Genomic DNA, 21,119 nt, shown 5'->3' with positions numbered 1-21,119 from the left:
AGAAATTGTGGCACCCTGGGGAGCTTCCTGAGAATGCCACAGACCTCCCCATAAGCCTGTCTGCAGTTAAGGGACCTTAGAAAACATTGGGTTGGAGAGGGAAGGGTGTTGCATGGTGCAGAGCTTCCTTTGGTTCCCTAGCAGGGTGAGATCTTTTAAGTTGGAGAGATGGGAGTAAGGGCCCAAAGTTCCCTAAGGTGCTGGACTTGCCTACGTTTGGATGTAGTTCAACTGTTAAAGGGTGGGAGAGGAACAGATTAGAAGGTKAAGGCTCCCAAAAGCTTACTTGCCRCTTTTCCATGTAGGAAGGTTATGCAGGAAGCTCTGACCGCCTTGGAGGGCTGGCRGACTCCACAGGGGTGCAAGAATGATTCTGCCCAGATCAGTTTACAAGGCTGGGACCATACAATATAAGCTCTTGGAGGCAAGGGCTGTGTGTACCTCCATACAGTGCTGATCACAATAGGGTCTTGTTTCTGTTTAGGGCTTCCAGATGCAATGCTAGTCAATGTCTATAGTAAACAATAATATTAATAATAAGTATTAACACGCCAAGCTACAAATCACTGGCATAGTTTTCCAATATTGCTGGTTGCTTTCCAGTATTGTCCTCCAGCCTCACTGCAGTGCATTGTATACAAAAGAATTGAAACCCAATAATTAGTGTGTCAAGAGTTTGAAGGCATGATCACAGTTTTTTCCTTTGAAATTCATCTATTGAAACTGACATCACAACAAGTGAGTTCATTGGCCTAATAAASCCTGTGTCCAGCATGCACACACTGTTCTGTATCCCAGGACATCAGTAATTAGGCTGGTAACGAGGCTGCTGTTGCATGGAATAACCAGTATGAAAATGTGAAAASTTAAGCATAATGGGAGAATAATATAGCAAAAATGTAAACAGTAGACATCAGATATGACACTTATTTTCACTTATGGGAAGACMGTTGAAAGGAAGGCTTTAGCTATAATTTGTTTTCTGTGCTTTACTGAATCTATAAAAAGTCTACAATGATTTTGTTCTGACCACAGTAATGTAGCTTTACACTTGAAACAGAAATACAGCTTTAAATTTAGATTTTAATTTCATGTCTTATTGCAGACACAGTAGAAACTTTACACTAAAATAGCATTTCTTCTATAAGCCGGCTCCTTTTGTGCTACTGAAAGAAATAATAATGAGAAAGTATTCCAGCAGGAGGAGCTGGTTTAGAAGCAAATGGATTCCATGGCAACTCCTGACTCTACATGACACCTAATAACTAGCATTTATGTTGGAAATTGTCTGTGTTATCTTGTACCCCAGTTCTGATCTTTTTATAGGGTTTTCCCCTTGTTTTAAAGCAAAAATACCTGTAGGATGCTGGTTTTTTTTTTTAGTATAAATCCAAAAATAAACATGAAATAATATGAGTTTGCCTCATATGTGTAGTCAGGCAAATTTTCAAATGTATTTTATTTTTCTTTAATTATTTCAGAAATCAATTATTTTCTTGTAAATGTATTGATCTGTTAAGGGAAGAGCTGTGTAGGAACAGAACACTGTGACTGTGTATGCTTTCACATCATGAGATATCCATATTCAACATCTTAAAACATAATACAAGGAGGTCCAACTGAATCAGACCAGTATCTTGGTTCTCACACTGCTGAATGCACCAGGGGAATCTCGTCATGGGGCAGCTGGAGAATAACCCAGTCCTATGGGCATCCTGTCAGTCAGTCTGACTGATTTATGATCTGAAGAATGTGGATTTATATCCTCTGCCATGATCCAATCTAGTGCATGTGTGGGGCCTGACAACTGCTCTTGTTCAAGTGTGGAATATTTGAACCTGCTATTTTATACCTAAATTGAAAGAAATCTGTTCTTAAAATGTCACATGATAAGCATACTTTGACTTTGACTATTTCAGTGCTACTTCATGACAGAGAGAACATTAGCTGAAATTAACCCTGGAAATGAAGTTTTCTGTAGATGCTATGTGGACTGGCTGTTTTCTCAGCCAGCTGTTGCTTGAGGGCCTCAGATGGCAGAAGAGCATAGTCTAGACTTGTAAAAAAAGTGTCTCCTGTGGTCAAATGAAAGCTGATTCAGGTTTGTGTTCATCTCTCTTTGATATGAGTGAAAGAACAAAGAAAGCGTGTCTGAAAAAAGCCCTCCTGGTTTTGCAATTGTTTGACCAGGGACAATGCAACCACCAAGGGTGYTCTAAGGTTCAGAAGTGAATGGTGGCCAAAATGAGAAAGATTGAAGTCTCTGGGGTAGTCTAATCTTAATGCTAAGTGTTGTTGGTAACGTTTATAATTACATATTGGTACCTTTTGAAGATGTATAAGACCATTTAATTTTTGCCCAAAGGAAGGGAATGCTTTTTTTCCTCTTCCTGTACATGCAGACAAGATAGGTCTAAACCATGGAGTAATAATTTAAAACATGGAGTAATGGTCAGCAAATAAATGGGTAGAAAATGTGTCTTGGTTGAGCTAATTTTTTACTGTAATTTAGAATTAGATGCTGACATGTAGTTCCTTGAATAAAGAGTCTCTTCTGCCAAAGGTATTTGTAGCACTTGGGAACAAAACTAAACTATTCTCAGGAGGGTTATGACTGATCACAAAGCAAAAGCGATTAAAAAAAAAAAAAAAAAAAACTAAGCCCATAGTCATACTTGGGGAGCCAATTTGAAGATAAAGGTATAGAAATGGAAAAGACAATGGAAAATTCAAAAAGCCCAGAGAAAGGTGCTCTGAGTAGTAGCAGTAGTGAGAAATTAAGTAAAAAATTGTTTAGATATTTGTGTTTATTTTTACCTACAAGAGAGAAGTAAGTATGCCACAGACAATAGAAAGAAGGATATAAATAAAATAAAAACAATACTAGACAGATTGGGAAATTGAAATGGAGGTGAGGTGAAGGCTAAAATGGAAGAGAGGTCATAGCTGTGGGAAAGGAAGAGCAGCTAGGAAAAGTATAAATTTTCAAACAGGGAATTACTTGATTTGTCCTCATTTYTATGCCTTATTACATTGCTATTTCTCATAGCCTTGAGTTTTGTGGTTTGGAGAAGGCAGAACAATTTTGCATTGGTGATCTGAGCTGGACAGGGATTTTTACATGAAAATAAGAGTGGCAGACAAAAGAATCAAAATCATGACTGTGGACAAAGCATGGTTGTTCTTATTTATTATAGTCTGTTCAATTGCTGGAAAATAAAATGGTGTAAGTAAAGAAATGAAGCAGTAGAAGTTAATTTTAAAAGCAATTGTCTTCTCTAGTTACTCATAAACCAATGCATTGACAGGGATCTGATTCCAGTCAGTAATCTTTTTGCTCTTTCAAAAGATCAAAGCAATATTTCTCTTCTGAATGTTAGTTTTGATGGGTTCTTGCCCTTCTTCAGCAGCAGTGGCATCGGTAACTACTAACTTCAATGACTTGTTATTTTCATATTAGTAACACATTCATGATACTAAAATATTTATGTGTATTATATATATGCATATAAAATCCTACCCATGAATCTATTCTTCCTTCTCTGAGAAATGTTGATGTAATTGACTCTATCCTATTAATACCACATGGAAGGAAATGGACCATTTCAAAATGTAGATTACTTCTTAACATCAAGTTGGTGTGATATAACATGAGAGCTCCCAGTGCAGGTGTGTAAAATGGAAAGAGCATATGTARTTTAGAAAATTAAGAATATACATTTTCAGAGATATGGCTGTGAAAGGTTTTTTAAATAGCAAGAATCTCACCCCAAATGCACCCAGAGCAGAATTCAAGATGTGAAGYGCCTAAATTTCCCTATCTGGTGAACAGGGAACATTTGGTGTCTCAAAAGAGACTGGATAACTGGATATGAAGAGAGAAGCACAGCACAGAGATGGAACACAGAAATGTAACTTACCTTTGGTACCTTGCCTAAGACTACAGGACATATGCTTGTCTCTTTGGAATATGTTGGAACCTTCCCCTGAGAATAGAGGCTTGTTGTCTTTCAGAATGAAGCATAGGATTTGTGCTTTCTTATTTAAAAATTGGCTGCATTCCACTATCCCATCTGTTCCTACACAAAATTTCTTCCATCAGTTCTTCCCTTTTCTGAACACATTTTCACCTAGTGTGCCCCAATCACCAGGTAAATGCTGCAGGATGCTTTTGTGGAAGCTGTGCCATCATGCAAAATTATTTGGTGTAATATGATGATATAAGATGATATAATATAATAAAACCAAACAGGACTATTGCCTCACCTGCAGGACTCAAAGCCCTACCTGCAGAAGCCCTACCTGCAGGACTCAAAGCTCTGCCCCTCCTTGGAAAGGGGATTTTTATTCTGTTTTTCTCATTAGCATTAAGTTTTTCATCTAATTTCATTTCTTCATGGTCATGAGTTCTTAGTCTGTTCCTGTAAAGTCAATGGTTCCTAAGAATTAAATAACTTTAGGACATTACCTACCCATCCAATTCAAGGAAATACAATTTATCCCTGAATTAGAAATGTTATAAAATCTGCAGCTGTTAATCTTTGAGTCCTASGTTTGAGTGAAGGATTAGATAATACTAATGCTGCTGTCTATTCACCAAATCCTTTGAAAGTAATAGCAAAAACTAAATTTAATCTACTAATAATATATGTTGGGAATATATTTAGTCCTCCAGTCTCTGAAGCAAAAGAGCAATGCACCAAGAGAAACTTCTGTGTGGTTTTTTTGGTTCCTCAATATTGGGATTTCTTTCCAGGTTCTGTTCATTTCCTGAGAAGCACCTATATTTTCTGAAATATTTTCACTGATCGAATTAAATTTATCCAGCTGTTTCCCAAGACTTTCAGATAACTAGATAGGCACTATATATTGTTAAAATGAAGCAACAAARTGTTTGGAATTCTTGTGAATATCCTTGTGGTGAGATTTCTCCTTTTTTAAAATATGTTTAAGAAGAACAGAATATTCTAGCATCTGGACCTATTCTAAAAGAATACCTTTATTTATTAAAGTTTTTGGTCCTTTGGCATTTTCTGAAGACCCTGGTCCTGAGAAAATTTGGACAAGGTTCAGTTGTTTGAAGTGCACTTTAGTTTGGAATAGAAATTTAGGCTCCTGTTCCCCAAGCAGTGCATCAGAGCATCCCTCTGGGCATACTCTCTTGCCAGGGAAGGAAGATGAAGCATGGTCTGGAAGGCTGACACACTCCTCCCCTCCAGTAGGATCTGTAGGGCTCAGGAGGGGGTATAAACTTTCTCTGTAAGCTTCTGAGTTGCTGTGCAATGCCCAGGAGCTGGCACTTAGCTGAGCACTTTGTATAAAGCAGGGAGAAAGTGAACTGAAAGTGCAGTGTCAGTCTCTCTCAGAGTGTTCCTGAGATCACAAACATTGATGCAGATATTGTGGTTTCAGAATAATAACGGGAGAGCTATCATTGCTTATTCTGTGACAATTTCCCAGGGAAGTCCAGTTAGTATCGATGTGCCAGAAATGGTGAACAATCCACTCTTCAGTCCTGAAAAAGCTGAACAGAAAAATAAGCTCCAAACAAAACCCAGCCAATCAAACAAAAACCCAAAACACTTCCTATACAAATCAACAAATTAAAAATCATTATCTCACAATGTTTATTTTGCAACAGTATGATCATGCTTCATTCAGCTTGCATAACTCAAATGTCACTTCTCCTACTCTTAAACATCTTAGGAGATTGAGTGTCATTCATTGCTTGATGTCTCATGGCTTTGTGAATGGATATTATTCTAGGAGATTGGYACTATTTCTTGGCTCTACATGGTTGAATTAGATAAATTCATTGATTAAGTCAGTTTCTCATACCATTACAAATACCTGCATCTATAAATTAGTTTTCTTTTTAAAAATARTGATTTACTAGATGGTTTTGATTGTAGATTGATTAATTCCAGATATTCTAGAACAGGTAAAATAYATTAATTTCATTCAGACAGTATGATGATTTTACACTTAGCTGTTTTCTCCCAAAGGACATACARTCCTTATCCAAAGAAAGTTGTTTCAACTTAAACTCTTATGTTGGAGTACAAGGTAGAATATTTCATGCTCATTTTTGACCCCCAACTTTCATTTTCCTTTTTTTCCCTCTTAAATTTACCAACTCCCTCTGTTGGCAGCCATTTTTCAGTGAAACTCATGAAAAATTAAATGTTCTGCAAATATGATATCTAAGTCAAGATTTCAGGGTTGCACCAGCATTTTCTTTCTTGTGCTTCCATCTTGAAGTGTCAACCAGTATAAGGATTAAAAAGTTTAAGTGAKCAGTTATGAATTCTTGGAGATGTTGTAGGCTTACAGAATGAGAATGCAGTGATCACAYAGATGCAAGAAAAAACCATACTGTTGAGCAAATTAGTTTTTATTTTCTCCAAGTTTTAAGYTGATGGCCAGACTTTTGATGAGACTGAACTGGATGAAAACGTTATTGCAGCACTCCTCATGTATGTGACATAATGTGAAGCTAAAACTTCGGGCCCATTAGCAGTGTTAGGGTAAAAGTACTCTACTACTGCAATCTGGCAACAATATATTGACATGTCACAAAACCCCCAAACTGAACAAAAAAACCCTCAACCAGCTTTTATGAAGGGCAAGTATTTTTGGTGACAATATCTGTGTTTAGTTTAACAACAAGGAGAACTCAGAAATCTCCACATCCCTCTTTTCCCTGACTAGCTCATTCTCTCTTTGAATAAAGTCTCAAAAAATTAAAATCTAAAATTAAACTAGCACTTGCCTTAATCGTACAACTAACTGTGATGCATATTTTGCACCAATCTTATTTTCTTAATATATTCTTGAAGTAACAATGCATCATATTTAGTGTTTAGCAGTGTGAGGCCTTATGAGGTTATTTGTAGGTTGCATCTTGCAAGAACCTAATTATGAATYAGGACTTCCTCTCTGCTGTGTGTCTTATAAGCAGAGACTGAAACTCCCCTAAATGTCCTATTTCTKAATGCTTAATCCAAGRGAAACATGGGRCACTGAAAGGAGGGAAGTGGGGGCKCAGRTARGACACAGCAGAAGCATGCCAAGGAAACAGCAACATCCTGGGGTAAACTGTTAGAGTCAATTCCCTCGCTTGGTATAGAGTTGAACTATTTTATATTGTACTTCAGATAGGGGAAAAAAGCAAACAAAAAAAATGGAAAAAAAATAGGGATTAATCTTGTTTTGGCATGGGTGAATGGAAGTGCCTTTTAATGGAGGTGACAGAATCCTGTCGATGTTTTTCCCAGCTTTCCCTTTAGACATTGTTAGCATTTGAGAAAATAAAATAGGGCTTAATTGCAGCATCTTCACAGCTACAAAGGTGAGAGTTTATCAGAATCTGATCTTACTGTGCTACCACAATCAGTAATTAGTTCCTAATTAGTTGGATTTGCTGAAAAATACATGATGGGAACTCACCATGTGTTATTGGCATCTGAAACAATTTCATTCTGTTAGCTAGAAGAAAGTACTGCTGTCAAGAATGTAAGCATAATTTTCCCACATTAGCACTGCCCAATATAAACTGAGTTCCAATCCAAGGTGCAAATTTGCTACTGTGTGAAGAATGTGTTTTATCACATTTCACGTAGAGATTTAAAGTGCAGGAGAAAAGGATGGTGATATGTCTAGATTCCCTTTTCTATCAGTGTTCTTGCCAGTAGTTAATAGCATATAGCTAATAGCTCTGTAACTATTTGTAACATGTACCATGTTAYTGAGAGCATGATTTTTCAAAAATAYCAAATTCACCTCTGCTATCATTAAAATTAGGGAATCTTATTATTTGGAGTGAAAATATTCATCCCAGATTACTTTTCATTCTTTATTTCATGGGTTTTCAAGCAGATGAATAATAACAAATGTCTTATAATTTCCTTTCCTCTCCATGTTCAGGTGCATGTTTTTATTCAGAGTCTTGGTAGGACAAAACTAAGCTGGAGGAGGAGAGTAGCCATGAAGCTTAAAGCAAGACCTTAGAGAAGTTTTAATGACCCTTATTTCCGAGGAGACATTTTAATAGAGAAGGTTGTGGTTTTCTAGGAATAGAGATGGAAAAGAAAGACTTGGAGAGCCCTGGATTCAAATCCATTGATGCAGTATGGAGCTCGTTAGAAGATCTAAGTACAAAACATATTGTAAGCATATTTAATTGCAGGATGGCRTAATAACTGTGGAGGATCCCTTACTATAGAGCTAGGAATTATTTATGAAGAGACTMATTTAGTGTTACAACTGCTTTCCAGAGAAGTTCCTTTAATGTAGAATTTCCTTTCACACACTGCATGAAAGCAGCTTAACCTCTTACTGCTACCAATGTATGACATTAGTAACAAACTTAGTTTCTTCATTCATGAGTTTTTTGGMAAATCACTTCTGTAAAATGTGTGTGACAATTTCTTTGGGTATCAGTCTTGGCACCACCTGCACTCCGAGAAGACATGACGTTTAACAAGACACATTTTTAGAAAGGCAGGTGGGAGTCAGGCATAGCTGAGAGAAAAGGCATAGTATGGGGATGGTAAGAGGCAATGGGAGTGACCCCTCCCAGCAGAAGCCCTACTCACCTTTCTGTTCAACTCACCTGTCTGTTTGGGCATCCTATGACATCCAAWCTTTTTGTCAGAAAATATTTCTTCTCATGAAGCAGGAGAATTCTCCCTTCTCATAAAATTGTTCGGAAGGAAGAGAGAATTTTGAACAGTTACGATTCTTCTGACTAACAAAATAGCATCGGCTTGATTAGCTAATTAAGATTGAATATCTAAGCATCCACCTCATGATACTGGCCCCTGTGACATGGGGGTGACAGAAGTGACACATGACCTATGAAAGTCTTCCTGTCTTCTGGAGTGGCAACTGAAATAGCTTTGGTTTCTTTTAAATTTCATTAGATGCAGTTAAGCAATTGAATTGCAAACCTATGACTAAACAAGTCACAGGGAGTCGATGTGGTTACCTGAATGTAGATATCAAATACTATTTCAGGTGTCTTGGGTTACTTGAGGCATCCCCAGAGAGTGACAGACACAACAGCACTGTATTTCACAGCTGACAGCCCTCTGCAGATGTGCAGGTTCTTCTGGAGCTGAATGCAGAAGCCAGATRAAATATTGAATATTAAATGGCACTAAATCTCTGCATGTAAGCAACCATCCTTCTGTGATAATTCASTGCTACTAATATGGATAATGTCTCTGAACAGGTGAGGTTGTAAGGTTTACAGAGAGTGGAAGGAGCTAAAGGGAAATCTGCCCTAAATGGGAGGGATGGAGGCAAGACAAGAGAGTGCTGGTTCAGAAATCATTGTCAGTAAACAAGCTTCATAGAGAAGTGATGCCTTCTGGAGTAGTTCATCAAACTATCTCAAAAATACCACAGCCTCTTTTTCTTGATTGAGGGAGGAACATAGGAATTTGGACTCAGGCTGTGATGMGTAAGGGCAGGTGCATGTGGGATACTTTCTTCTCTTTAGGAGTGTCCCCCAGAAATAGGGAATCAGTATTACATAAATTACATTACTGACTCCTTAAATGCAGCCTATTCTGTGATTGTTCAAGTCTCATACTAGACTTTACAGGGTGAAGGCTGATAAGAGGCTTCCTGAAGCTTTCTTCAGGAGGACCATCTGGAGGAGGTCTCTAGAAGCAATATCAAGGAAGAGGAATTTTGGGTCAGCAGCATAAACACCTGAATTCACCTGGGTAAAATTAGGGCCTACAATCATTTAAYTTACAACAGCAAAAAAGCTGTTGTAGTGAGGATGGTAGCCATGTAGCCACTGATACATTCAGTACCTGGGCTAGAACTCAAATCTTAACTAAGGTTCTGAACAACAGATTGTGTKATAGGAGCTCCTTCAGAAGGGCTGGGGGATGGTGGTTCATACCCAAACCTCCTCTAGCTCCTGCTGAGCACTGCTGTGATGCTGTYATCAGCCTAGGACAGGAACAATGGGAAAGGATGAAGTCATAGAGGCAGACTTAAATATGTCCTGGTACACAAGATGTGCTTKTTTATTGCTGCTTTTCAAGCAGAAGTACCATATGGAAGAAGTACCATACCTGAGCAGGCATGTACTGACTTCAGCTGCTCCTAGAAGGGGGAGGGGAGAATAAGAATAAAAATCTGCTTGCAAACTGGAATGAGCAACATAATATTAAAATTTTCTGCGTTTGCAGTTACTCTGCTCACTTATCCATAAAGGTGATAATTACATCACTGAAGTTTGGGTTGTTTTTTTTTTTCTTTTTTTTAATTGTGTGTTTGGTTTGGTTTTTGTATTTTTGCTAGATAGCTATTCTCACTTTTCACCATGAGATACCACTGGATTGAACACATTCATTGCTCCTTCTAAGCAGCTGTTTCAAATGTATCAGAATTCCTTCTCTCGGATTTTTCAGCTAAATACTGATTCTAATCAATTTGCTTAAATTCATTCTGTACTACTTAAGACTTTGTCTTCATGAATCCAATACTTTTGTAAAAAAATATGTTATTTGGAAATGTCACCAAAATATTTCTAAAAACAATTAATATGCTAGGAAATACAGTGTTTCCAAACYGAAGTACAGATGGCACAAATGACATTACAGAAACTCTTTAATTGATTAATACTGAATACTGAAGSTATTGTCTGCTACTCTGCATTTTTGACTTTCTGTGATGTGCATTTACAAAGCAACAAGAGCTAGAGTCACTATGTTGGTATRTTGTTTGACTGTGGCATAATTCTCTTCTCTARTTAATTAAAATTGTTGAGGGACAATGCATTGCTTCAGCCAAGTTTTCCAAAGAAAAGACTTAATTTCTGTGAAAATTTAAACTTCCAAATTARATGAAACAATTCTCTTTAAACTGGACTAATTAAATGTGTGAATAACCAAACTATTGCCTAACAATTTGAAAAAAATCTCTTTCTTCTGTGACAGAACACTATATTGATAGAGTCTGAATGGCAAAGGTGGCATTTGTATCATCTGTCTGTCTCTAAATTTAGGGACAACTTTTTCTACTATTGTCYTATGTTCTTAGGCACATTTCTATAGGTAATATATTATCTATAATAATGAAATATMACATTTTTAACATGATCAGGGATGAATGCACTCAAGTACAGATCTGATCATTCTTAAAAACACTTCCCACAATTTAGAGGTGCCAGATATGAAATAAATTACTGGTTAACTATTGAGCCTTTGAGATCAGCCAGCCTTCTGCTTGCTGCARTGTGGTGTTGCCAGCAGGTCGAGAGAGGTGATCAGCACTGGTGTCGAGTGGAGCACTGTGTCTTGTTTGGGGCAGAGAGAAATGGACATGATAAAGTCCAGCAAAAGGCCACAAAATAGATGATGGACTGTTTAGCCTGGAGGAGGCTCAGGGGAATCTTATCASTGGATACCTGAGTAGAAGATGTTGACAAGGACATAGCCAGGATCTTTTCATTGGTGCCTGGTGACACACCAGGCACACCTGGAAACACAAAAGGGTCCCTCTTGAACAGCAGAAACACCTTTTTTACTGTGAGGGTGATGGAACYCTGGCACGGGTTGTCCAGAGAGGTGGTGGAGTCTCCAWACTTGGAGATGTAGTCCTGGGCAGGCAGCTCCAGCTGGCCCTGCCTAAGGGGTTAAACCAGATGCCCTCTAGAGACCCCTCCTAAACTCAACCCTGCTGTGATTCTATGCGGGTGCAGCATCACAAGTGTCATTTTTTTCTGGGAAGTTTCCTGCTAACAACTCTGCTGTATCCTTCCATCTGGTGAAATACAATGGAAATGACAGCAAAATGATCCCTTGGAGAGGTAATGCTTAGCAGCTCAATGCAAAGCTGAGCAAGTGCAAATATTAATATTCAGTTTAAGGTCTAGTCTATCTGAATGAAGATGCACTGGTGTTTTTCTAAGTATGTTGGCTCCAAGCACTTGCTCAGCATCTTGAATCCTCTTAAGACTGAGGACTGATGTGTAGTCTCATCACAAGATAAGATGCTGCTACCCTCTGCCTTCAGATTTATGSCTTGCAGGTACTATCACAGAGCTGGGCATCTCTTAGACAATACCTTTTGCCTGGCAGAACCACTCATTGCTCATCATGCCTCCTGTTACAAACACCATTTTTGGAGCCTCATGCCCCCTTATTTACAGAACTTTGTTCAGCACCAAGCCCTAGAACAGGACACCCAATTTGATATGTCTTAGTCCTACAAAATTCAGGAAAAAAACACTAAGGAAATTGCAAATGTGTAATATGTATGTGTGGGTGTATATATGTATGTACACACACATAAAGAGTAAACTTTAATTATTATCACATAAATTGCATCATTGCTATACTGGAAATATTTTTTATGACTTAGCTTGCCCTTATAAGCAGAATTACTGCTTATATAATTGATATAAATTTGTGAAATCTTTCTTTAGATTATAATTTTCAAAATGTAGTACGCATGAAGGGGATTTTGTTACTCCATCTCCCATATTTTACAGCTAAAAATACAGGGCAAAACATTCTGGGAATATTTTTATTAAACATGAAATATAACACATCCATCAATATTTTTAGCAGCTCTTAGATCAAATTTTGTATTTTCCCCTATAAATTAAAAAAGTTGACTATTTCAACACCATTGATACACAGGCTATAGAACGCTTTTCAAAATGAAGACGATAGCCCTGAATTTGCGCAAATTACAGTATTGTTCAGTCTTTTATTTTGATGTGTTAAAATTCAACTAACAATCTGACTTCGGAGAGAAGCAATAAAACAAGAAAAGACAAATCTTCACAAAGGAGTAAGGCCACTGTGGCTAACTCGGTGTCATSAGAGTTAATACAGCAGTCACTTTCGGTTTCCCTGTTGTCTTGAGGTTTGAAGGTTGGTTCCACTAAGGCAGATGCAGTTTTGGATGTCCCAGAATGACCAGATGTCTTAGTTGCAGTTCTTTTGACTGAGTGGGCTTTCCAGACAGCCTTAGTTCAGAGCCAGGTGGCTCCTGGCATCAGTCCCCTCCATGGTGCTTTGTGGTGGTACAATGTTCAGGTAAATGTCGTACTGTTGGTCCATGCCAAGGTAGCTGTCACTCATGAGATACAGGGTGTAGATACACCTGAAAATTAAAAGTAGCATTGTTAGTTTGGGAATTGGGTCTTGGCTACTTGGAAAACATAAGAACCAAGAGAATTTAATTTGAAAATCTGTCATACTTTCCAGGTGTTTCCGGCGTATAAAAAGCAACAGAAACAGTATTTTGTTTTCTGACATATCCAGTTCTTTTCAGGGCAATGAGTTCTTTTTTATCAACTTCTCCCAGTATCAAAAACCATCCTTCATCTTTGGCTTTGGGGAACCGAGGAGCCATTGCTTTACTGTCCTGCTTTCCCTGTTGGGGAAAAGAAACAGCTTAGGAAAACTAGAAATCACTTTTCCGAAATGCCATTTTTTCTTGAATGAAAAACACTTCAAAACCACATTGCTGTGAATTGTTCTGTAAGCCTATAATTTAACCAGACTAAAATAGCATTATTTCTTTCCAAAAGAAGAGTTAAAAAAAAAATCACAGTCCACAGAGAAAAATGCAGAATACAAGATATTATTCCACTTATTTTGTAAACTAGCAAAACTTGAATAGAAATTCTATATCCTTTCTGCAATTTAATCTAATGTATTTCAACTGCAGAGGGGTTAACTAAAAACCTAGCATCTTTACATAAAGCTAACCAATATTATTCAAGATTAATATAAAGACAAAAACAGCATTTAAAGTATTTATTTGAGTTTGATATAGCAAAAGGAAATATTATTTCAGTGATTCTTTAAGACAGCGACTTTAATGCTGGAAGCTGAAGACAGAACGATGCACACTCAATCGACATTCATTTCATGTTTTGTAGAGGAAAAGGTTTTACTGAAGATTTATACAGATGAAAAAACACCACCACAGCAATGAAGCTTTAGAAACAGTTTGATCCAGCTGTTTTTTTACAAAAGAGGGATCAAATTCTATGAGAGGTTTCTAAAACAGTAATCACTGCATTAAAAGCTTCTGCTCTGTTCTTTCCCATGGCTTCTGCTTAGGAAAAGTCTTTGTAACTGGCACAGTTGTCAGTAACTGGCACAGCAAATAGAATGATGTATGGACAAGCTTTGACCCTTTGTCCTTCCTAAAATAAGACAGTTTTCCCTTGCAACTATGGTGAATATGCTGTAGTCTGGACAGATAGTCTTTTGGGAAACAAGAATACTCTTCAAATATAATTCTTAACTAATGTAAGATAACTTCAGGATTTTCAACAAAACTCATGTATCTCCACTATTATTTTTGTCAAAATGAAATTGTTTTGTCTCAGGAGTAACATCTAATATCATTCTCCACTTTTATCTCAAGCTCTTCCTTGCATCTTAGCAAAAATGCTCATAATAATGATTCTTAATTGTTTGAAATGTTMGAGAAGTTTATTAGCAAAATTATAACCATGGTGGTCCATATGCCACCCATGGTATGCAAATGACAGAAAAAGGCATTGATAAGTGAGTGACAGCTCCGGTGTCAGCAGTGCCCAATGTGAAGGCAGGTCCAACTCTCCCCAGAGCTGACATGCAGGTACATCCAGGTGCTGCTGCTGGGGCTTGGAAAATTACACAGCTCCTGGATTTTCTGGCTTGGTACAYCAGGACTGGCTGAAGGCCCAGTGAGCTGACAAGAGGAAATGGCATGTGCTTTAAATGGGCAAAAGGGTGGGACTGAAATGTGGGTGTGGGAAAGAATTGTATGTGAAAGTTGTTCTAGGAGCTGTTCAAAAAAGCATCAGATGTAGATATAAGGAAAATATTCTCAGAAAAGGCCTGAAGATGAGATATGAGTAGAAACATATTCATAGGTGTGAGTCTGGTATGCAGTTTGGAAGCACCTGTGAATGTAATCGAGAAGCTTATAAATTATTTTGATTTTTTTTTTTTTTTTCATTGAATTGGTCCAGGATTTTAGCTTAGGAGCCTGTTTACTATCCTATTGCAACCTCAAAAAGCCCATTTGCTTCATTACTACTATAGAATAGTCTTCAAAAGTGTTTATAACTTATATAATACTTAAACCATAAAGAAACCTATTATGCTCTATAAAGCATCATTGATAATGTAAATGGATTATTGGACACTTGTGCACTTGGGAAGGAAATGATAAATTAGTCTACCTGATACCCCATCTGGGTTCTGTGCAGATTTATTTGCAGCACATACTCTTGATCAGCATGCAATTTGATCCATCTCTTGTCATCTCGTGTGTCTGTTGCCAAAGAAGGAACAGGCACCTCGTTGTGTTGCTGAACCCCATCATCCCAACTGCCCTTAATGCTCAGACTGACGTTTAGAATTGGCAAACGGCACAAGAAATTCCAAGCCTGTTGAAAAAACAGATCCCTATGGATTACAAGATAATCTATACAATCATTGTCACTCTTACAATAACAATTCAATGTACAGTTTACATATTTATTCTATATTAATGATATTTTCTTGCGTATTAGAATATATGTAATCGTACAACTCCCAATCATAAATATAAAATGCTTTTCATTAACTTCTTATGTTACTTTCTTCCTAGCAAATAAAACAAATGTGAAACTCCTCAAGCACGTTACACRTGCCTTACTAAGATTACTGATGTCTGAACACAGGCAAAATTCCTTACTGCTCCCGATTAAAGTATTTTTTCCCTATAAGCCACTTAAAAACTAGTATAATTAAGTTTTAAATTAAACTTCCTTAGCATAATCCATAAAGAACAAGTCACTGCAGTGCTAATTAGCAATAGGCAAACCTCAGAGAGTTCAGGGGATCAGTTCAGATAATTAACCAAAAGTTCAACTGCATATCCAAAGTTATCCCTATTTTTTTTGAGGTTTTCTTGCATAGATCTTCATGAACTGTCCTTCTTAGAATCCTCCTGAGGAATTTTAAGTCTCTGCGGTTTCTCTAGAACTGCAACAGGTCCTCAACTTCCTCTCATCCTTGTGCAGAACTGTTGTTAGAGGATACAATCTCCATAGCTGAGCATTACATTCTCTTAACCTTAAAAAGACATCCTGAATATGCAGCCCTATGTTCCTCTCRTTTTGGTCTCTAACAGACAAGAAAAGCACCTCTGAGAAGCTGTGACAAAAATGGAAGGGAGCAATGCAGGGTTTCATTTAGTGAAAATGAAAATCAGCACATTCACTCAATGAAATTTGTTAGGAAAAAGAAATGTGATTGGCTGTGGAATGGAGGCAGTGATTTGTGGCCTTTCTATTGCTGAAAAAGATAGATGAGGCTGGTACTGGAAGAAAAAAACAAAATACCAAGAATCACCCTCTGCCCTGCTGTCCTTCCCCCAGAACAGAATAGGAATCAGCATATATGAAAAGCTCTTGGGTGGGAAGGAGAAGAAGAAAATAAGAATATTGATCTYGGTAAAGAGCCATCAGATGCCAAAATGGGACTTGTGGGAATGAAGAGGGTAGGCATGGTCACATGGGCAATAGCATGGAGCAGAAATGTCTTATCTGGAAAATGACTAAAGCATATTTTCTTTTTCAAGTATTGGTTTGACCAGGTTGTGTTTCAACAAAATGTATTTTCATTTAGATTGTGCTTGATGTGTCTGATTACTTTTTCGGTGCTGCAAGGCCTAGAGCCCTGATGAAAGCTCAGTTTGCTTTTTGCACACATCATTGCCACGAGTCATACAGACAATAATAGTATCTGCAGTCATACTGACAGTTATAGTATCTGTCAGTGCATAATTAGGGATGCAGCAGCCAGGGTAAGCAGACCTAAGGTCGTGCTGCCCTCGGAAAGGTGGTGCTGTCCCTCTCTCCAGTGTCCTCCCCACCAGATTGCCGTGCCCCTCTCCATCCCCGGTATGTTGGCATTGCYACGCTGGGATTGTGCAGCTAGATGCATCAGCTTGCTAATCATTTTGGTGACAGCATGAACTTAGATCAGCTTAAAGCTGATTGTGGAAACATATTCTCTAATCCTGTGGCTCTGAATAAGCATGAGCCTTCAGTGCCACTGRAAGAAGTGGTCCAGCCTCCTCCCCTGCTGGCACAAGCATTCACGTAGCCAGTTGGCTACAGGCCATTTTGACTGCCAGTGTAAGAGGTTGTTAGGATTCCTCCTCCTCCCCTTGTCCCCAGATGCTCATTCCCACCTCCTTGCCGGAGGCAGACACAGCGTTTGTGCAGCTGTGCGGTGAGCTGGGTCAGAGGAGGTGAAAACGGCACGGGGAGGGCAGGACTGCCCATTTCGGCTGCAGCACAGGCTTATTGGGATTAAAATGGCTGCATTACCAGAGCCTGGCTGAACTAAATGAGAAAACTGCTTTCAGCTACAAACTAATCTCTCTCTCTCTCCTCTTCTGTGTATTGCATGAACAGCTGTGTCTGTTCAGTGCAGAAGGTGGGGAGGGCCAGCTGTGAGCACTCGGGAACTGCAGTAGAAAAGCAGGGGACCTGGAAGAATTRCACCAATGTTCTTAATGGTGTCTTAGCTAGAAAAGAACAGGAAAATTGAAAAAGAAACTAAACAGCTAGGACTTCAAGGAAAAATACATTCCTCTTTGTCCCAGCTCTGAAAGGGAGAGGGGGAAAAAAGGCAGCGCTTTGAAGAATTCTTAACTAAGGATTTCGATACGTTTAATATAAAGGACTACTAAACCCACCTCCAGCAGATCACCTTGGATGAAAACTTGAGTAGTAACATCTCAACTGGCAAATGATTTTATATTCAATGTAAAGGTTTTTAAGAAGAAAGAGCATAGGAACTCTACAGACCCACTGTGTGACTGTCTGTGTATCTAAGCAGGGTATTTCTGCTGCACTCAGGAGAGGCATTCTGATACCAACCTGGTGATCACCTCTTTGGTTGTACTTTAGCTATCATTTACCTTGAAAGCTATTATGTRTCTCAAAGGACAAGACCTGTTACAAATATGTTAGAACCAAGTTTAATTTCAGCAGACATCATAATTCATTAACTCCTTTAGTGGCATTACCTGTTACCTTCACCATGGTCTGGTGAAAATTATGATTTGGACTGGTTTATACCATATGACCCCAATATAACCTATTTGTCAAAGGTTGTCATGACCTCATGTAGCTTTCATGATACAAGCAAACCAAAGTAACTCTGAGTAACTGTCTAATTAGATAAGAAAGTAGATTTAATATGTCATTCTATTTTGGCTACTAACAGTTGGATTTGATGATCTTAAAGGTCTTTTCCAACCTAAAGGACTCTATGATTCCTTGATTTATCATGTCTTGTGTATTTGAAAATTAAAGGCAAAGTTAGTACTGCTCAATCATTGATACAGTATGAACAGCAAGCTGCCTTTTTATCATCCATGCAATGTGGAGAAAATGAAGAAATGCTTTCCTCACCAAGKGAAAAACTCAAATGAAAATGAACAGATTATAGGAACACAGATACTTTCTGAGTAAAAGTAGATAATATTGWACTATTAGAGATAGTATTTATTTTCAGTCTTGAAGTTTCTTCTTTATCTTTCAAAAAAAATCATTACCAACTTAGTATTTTAAAAGGAGCCTAATGCCTAAGTGACTTAGAAACTAAAAAAGATTCATTAGAGAAATATGATTCAGAATGAATCACTGAAACAACATAGAGCTTTGAACAAAGATTGGGGTTACTCTAAATAGTTTGAATTTCCTGRCTTTCAATGAGGTTTGGAATTATAATACTAAATTCTGAAAAATTAAACTCAGGCTCCCATGTTGCTTAGGTACTTTTTGACAATTTTACTGGTTTTTTTTTTTGCTGTACAGGAAGACACAAGCACATATCACCTCCTTTTAAATATGTCAACATGTTCAATATATATATATATATATATATATATATACACACACACACACTATACATATACATTTACTTACCAAGCCCATAGATTCAAATTATAATCAAATGAAAAATTCTTCACAAACCATTGGGAACATCATTAGTATTTTTGCCAATAATCTGTCTCCCCAGGACCTAGCCTAATATTCCAAATCCATGAGCAGCTTCAAGAGCTGCTATTTAAGAATTAATTACCAATCTGTTTAAAAGGCATCTTCTTCTTTCCAAATGTAAAATTTCTTCTTTTTTTCTGTCAGCCTGAAATTTATGTAAAGCTTAAGCTGTTTTTACCAGTTTCTTGCTAGCAATCTTTAAGATACAATATAATAAGGTTCCATATTCTTTGAGTGAGAAGTAAAATGTTTTTTAGGAAAAGAATGGTTTTGGCAATTTCATGGYATATTTACCACTTTATTTGACTCTATCTATGTTTGGTGCCAGAAGGCTAAGCTTAAACTCTGTAGTCTGATATTCTTTCTTTATTGAAAACATATCATATGGATGATGAAGAATTTTTCTCTTGGTTGGCTCCTGTCTGTGTGAGCACTGAAAGACTTTACACATGAAGACACTCAACAGGCAGTCTCAGGATGAATTTTAATTCAAGGTATTATAATAGTTTTTCTTTTCCTGTAAAAAATACTGTAAGCAATATAACATAATGGTGCAAAGGTTTCACATTTGTAATGYCCTGCACACTACAGTCATGGCTTTKCTATACCCAATATGACCATTCCCAGCTCAAGGAAATGAAACTTTCTCTTCACACAATGGCAAGACATTATGCTTTTCCCTCTTATATGCATCTGTATTTACAAACATAGATATATAGAGGCACAGAGTCATTCACAGTGTGAACATACACACCACATACACACAAGCTATTTTTGAAGAAACTGCTAAGACATTTCAATACCAGCCAAACATATTTATCTGAGGATTAATCTTCATCTATTGAATCAGACGAGAACACTGCCATGCATACAATTATTTAATTAGCAGCCAAATCCTCTGCCAGTCAGCAGCCGTTCCAGGCATACTGATGGGGCAGTAGATGCAAATCTCACAGTAGTACTGCTTTTTCTCATTACTACTGCAATTAGCACTTAAATTGATGCTTTAAACATACTAATTTCTGGAATAATTCAGGATTTGTATGTTACCTGGGATCGCCTCACTGCAGAGACGACACCAGATTGCTACGCAAATTGAAGCACTTTTGAGCCAAATAACCATCATCATATCAGACAGAGCCAATTTGCATTTGCTTTTAAAGATAACAGAATGGCAATTTATGCAAATAAATTAAGTAAGTTTACTTCTGAGTTCTCCCTGAACTAATTATAACAATGTTCTAATTTTTTATCACATCTGAAAGTTGGACTGAAATCAATGTGTATTATGTTAGAAATCTGTTTTTAAAGGAAGCCTTTTTTTGATGTCAATACATTTTCTTAATTCAAAATTTTGATGTTAATTTGGTTACAAATGCAAATGTCTGTTATAGACATTTAAGTACTTTTCTTCTTGTTTGCATACCAGCAAAAGATTTAACTGAAGCTGAACAGTCAAACACAGGACATATTGCTGTCCTTTTAAACATTCAAATAAAAAACATTTGAAGAATAGCTTYTGAGTTTTCATCTTTCCTATATTTATTTGAAATCATAGGCTTAGCATGTGATGAATGCTATGGAATATAGCTGTCCTTTGCTGCGAATGCCTTGAAAATCAAACTGAAAMCAAGAATTTAGCAGCTCAATGTTTCAGAATAGTATTTTTTTCCCCTCCCCTGTGAAGTATGAAGTTTTCATCTCCTTTTTTTGTTTCAAATAGAAAATGAGTGCYGGATCTTTTACTAAGAGTATTCTCAGAAAAAATGGTGTTTGACAGACCACTTCAGAAACCAGCTACGATGACATTTGCAATGCATGTATTGCTAGGGCAGAGCTATGAAAAGGTGGATAACACTCAGCAGATTGAATGACCTAGAGAACCATCTTTAGAGCAGAGAGATGTGGTAATATCAGCCATAAACCAGACTCAGTTACTGCTTAGCAGAGAATAAGTGAAAATAATATTAAGAAAACAGGCAGAGAAGAACCTTTTAAAGCCAGCACTATCTCGAAATTAGAGCAATGAATGTSTTGCACTCTGTACAGAACGCCACATGATATTTACTGAAGGGGA

General features: G+C 37.5%; 1 protein-coding gene across 1 annotated transcript in view; it reads right to left on the bottom strand.

The window, feature by feature from the left end:
* Positions 1-12,523: 12,523 nt before the first annotated feature.
* The window catches only part of ASCC3 (activating signal cointegrator 1 complex subunit 3), a 232,247-nt gene continuing 223,651 nt past the window's right edge, over positions 12,524-21,119 (bottom strand). Inside the window, exons 39-41 of the mRNA XM_057364088.1 lie at positions 15,221-15,427; positions 13,235-13,410; positions 12,524-13,137 (exon numbers count right to left, since the gene is read on the bottom strand). Coding sequence (XP_057220071.1) covers positions 13,002-13,137; positions 13,235-13,410; positions 15,221-15,427 — 519 coding nt within the window. The 3' untranslated portion in view covers positions 12,524-13,001. The remainder of the gene's footprint in view (positions 13,138-13,234; positions 13,411-15,220; positions 15,428-21,119) is intronic.

This window comes from Malurus melanocephalus, unplaced genomic scaffold (genome assembly GCF_030028575.1).
Source record: "Malurus melanocephalus ecotype Western Australia unplaced genomic scaffold, MMel_1.1 scaffold_35, whole genome shotgun sequence".
Taxonomy (NCBI): domain Eukaryota; kingdom Metazoa; phylum Chordata; class Aves; order Passeriformes; family Maluridae; genus Malurus; species Malurus melanocephalus.
Note: the sequence above shows the minus strand (reverse complement) of the source record. Positions and strands in the feature narration are given on the sequence as shown.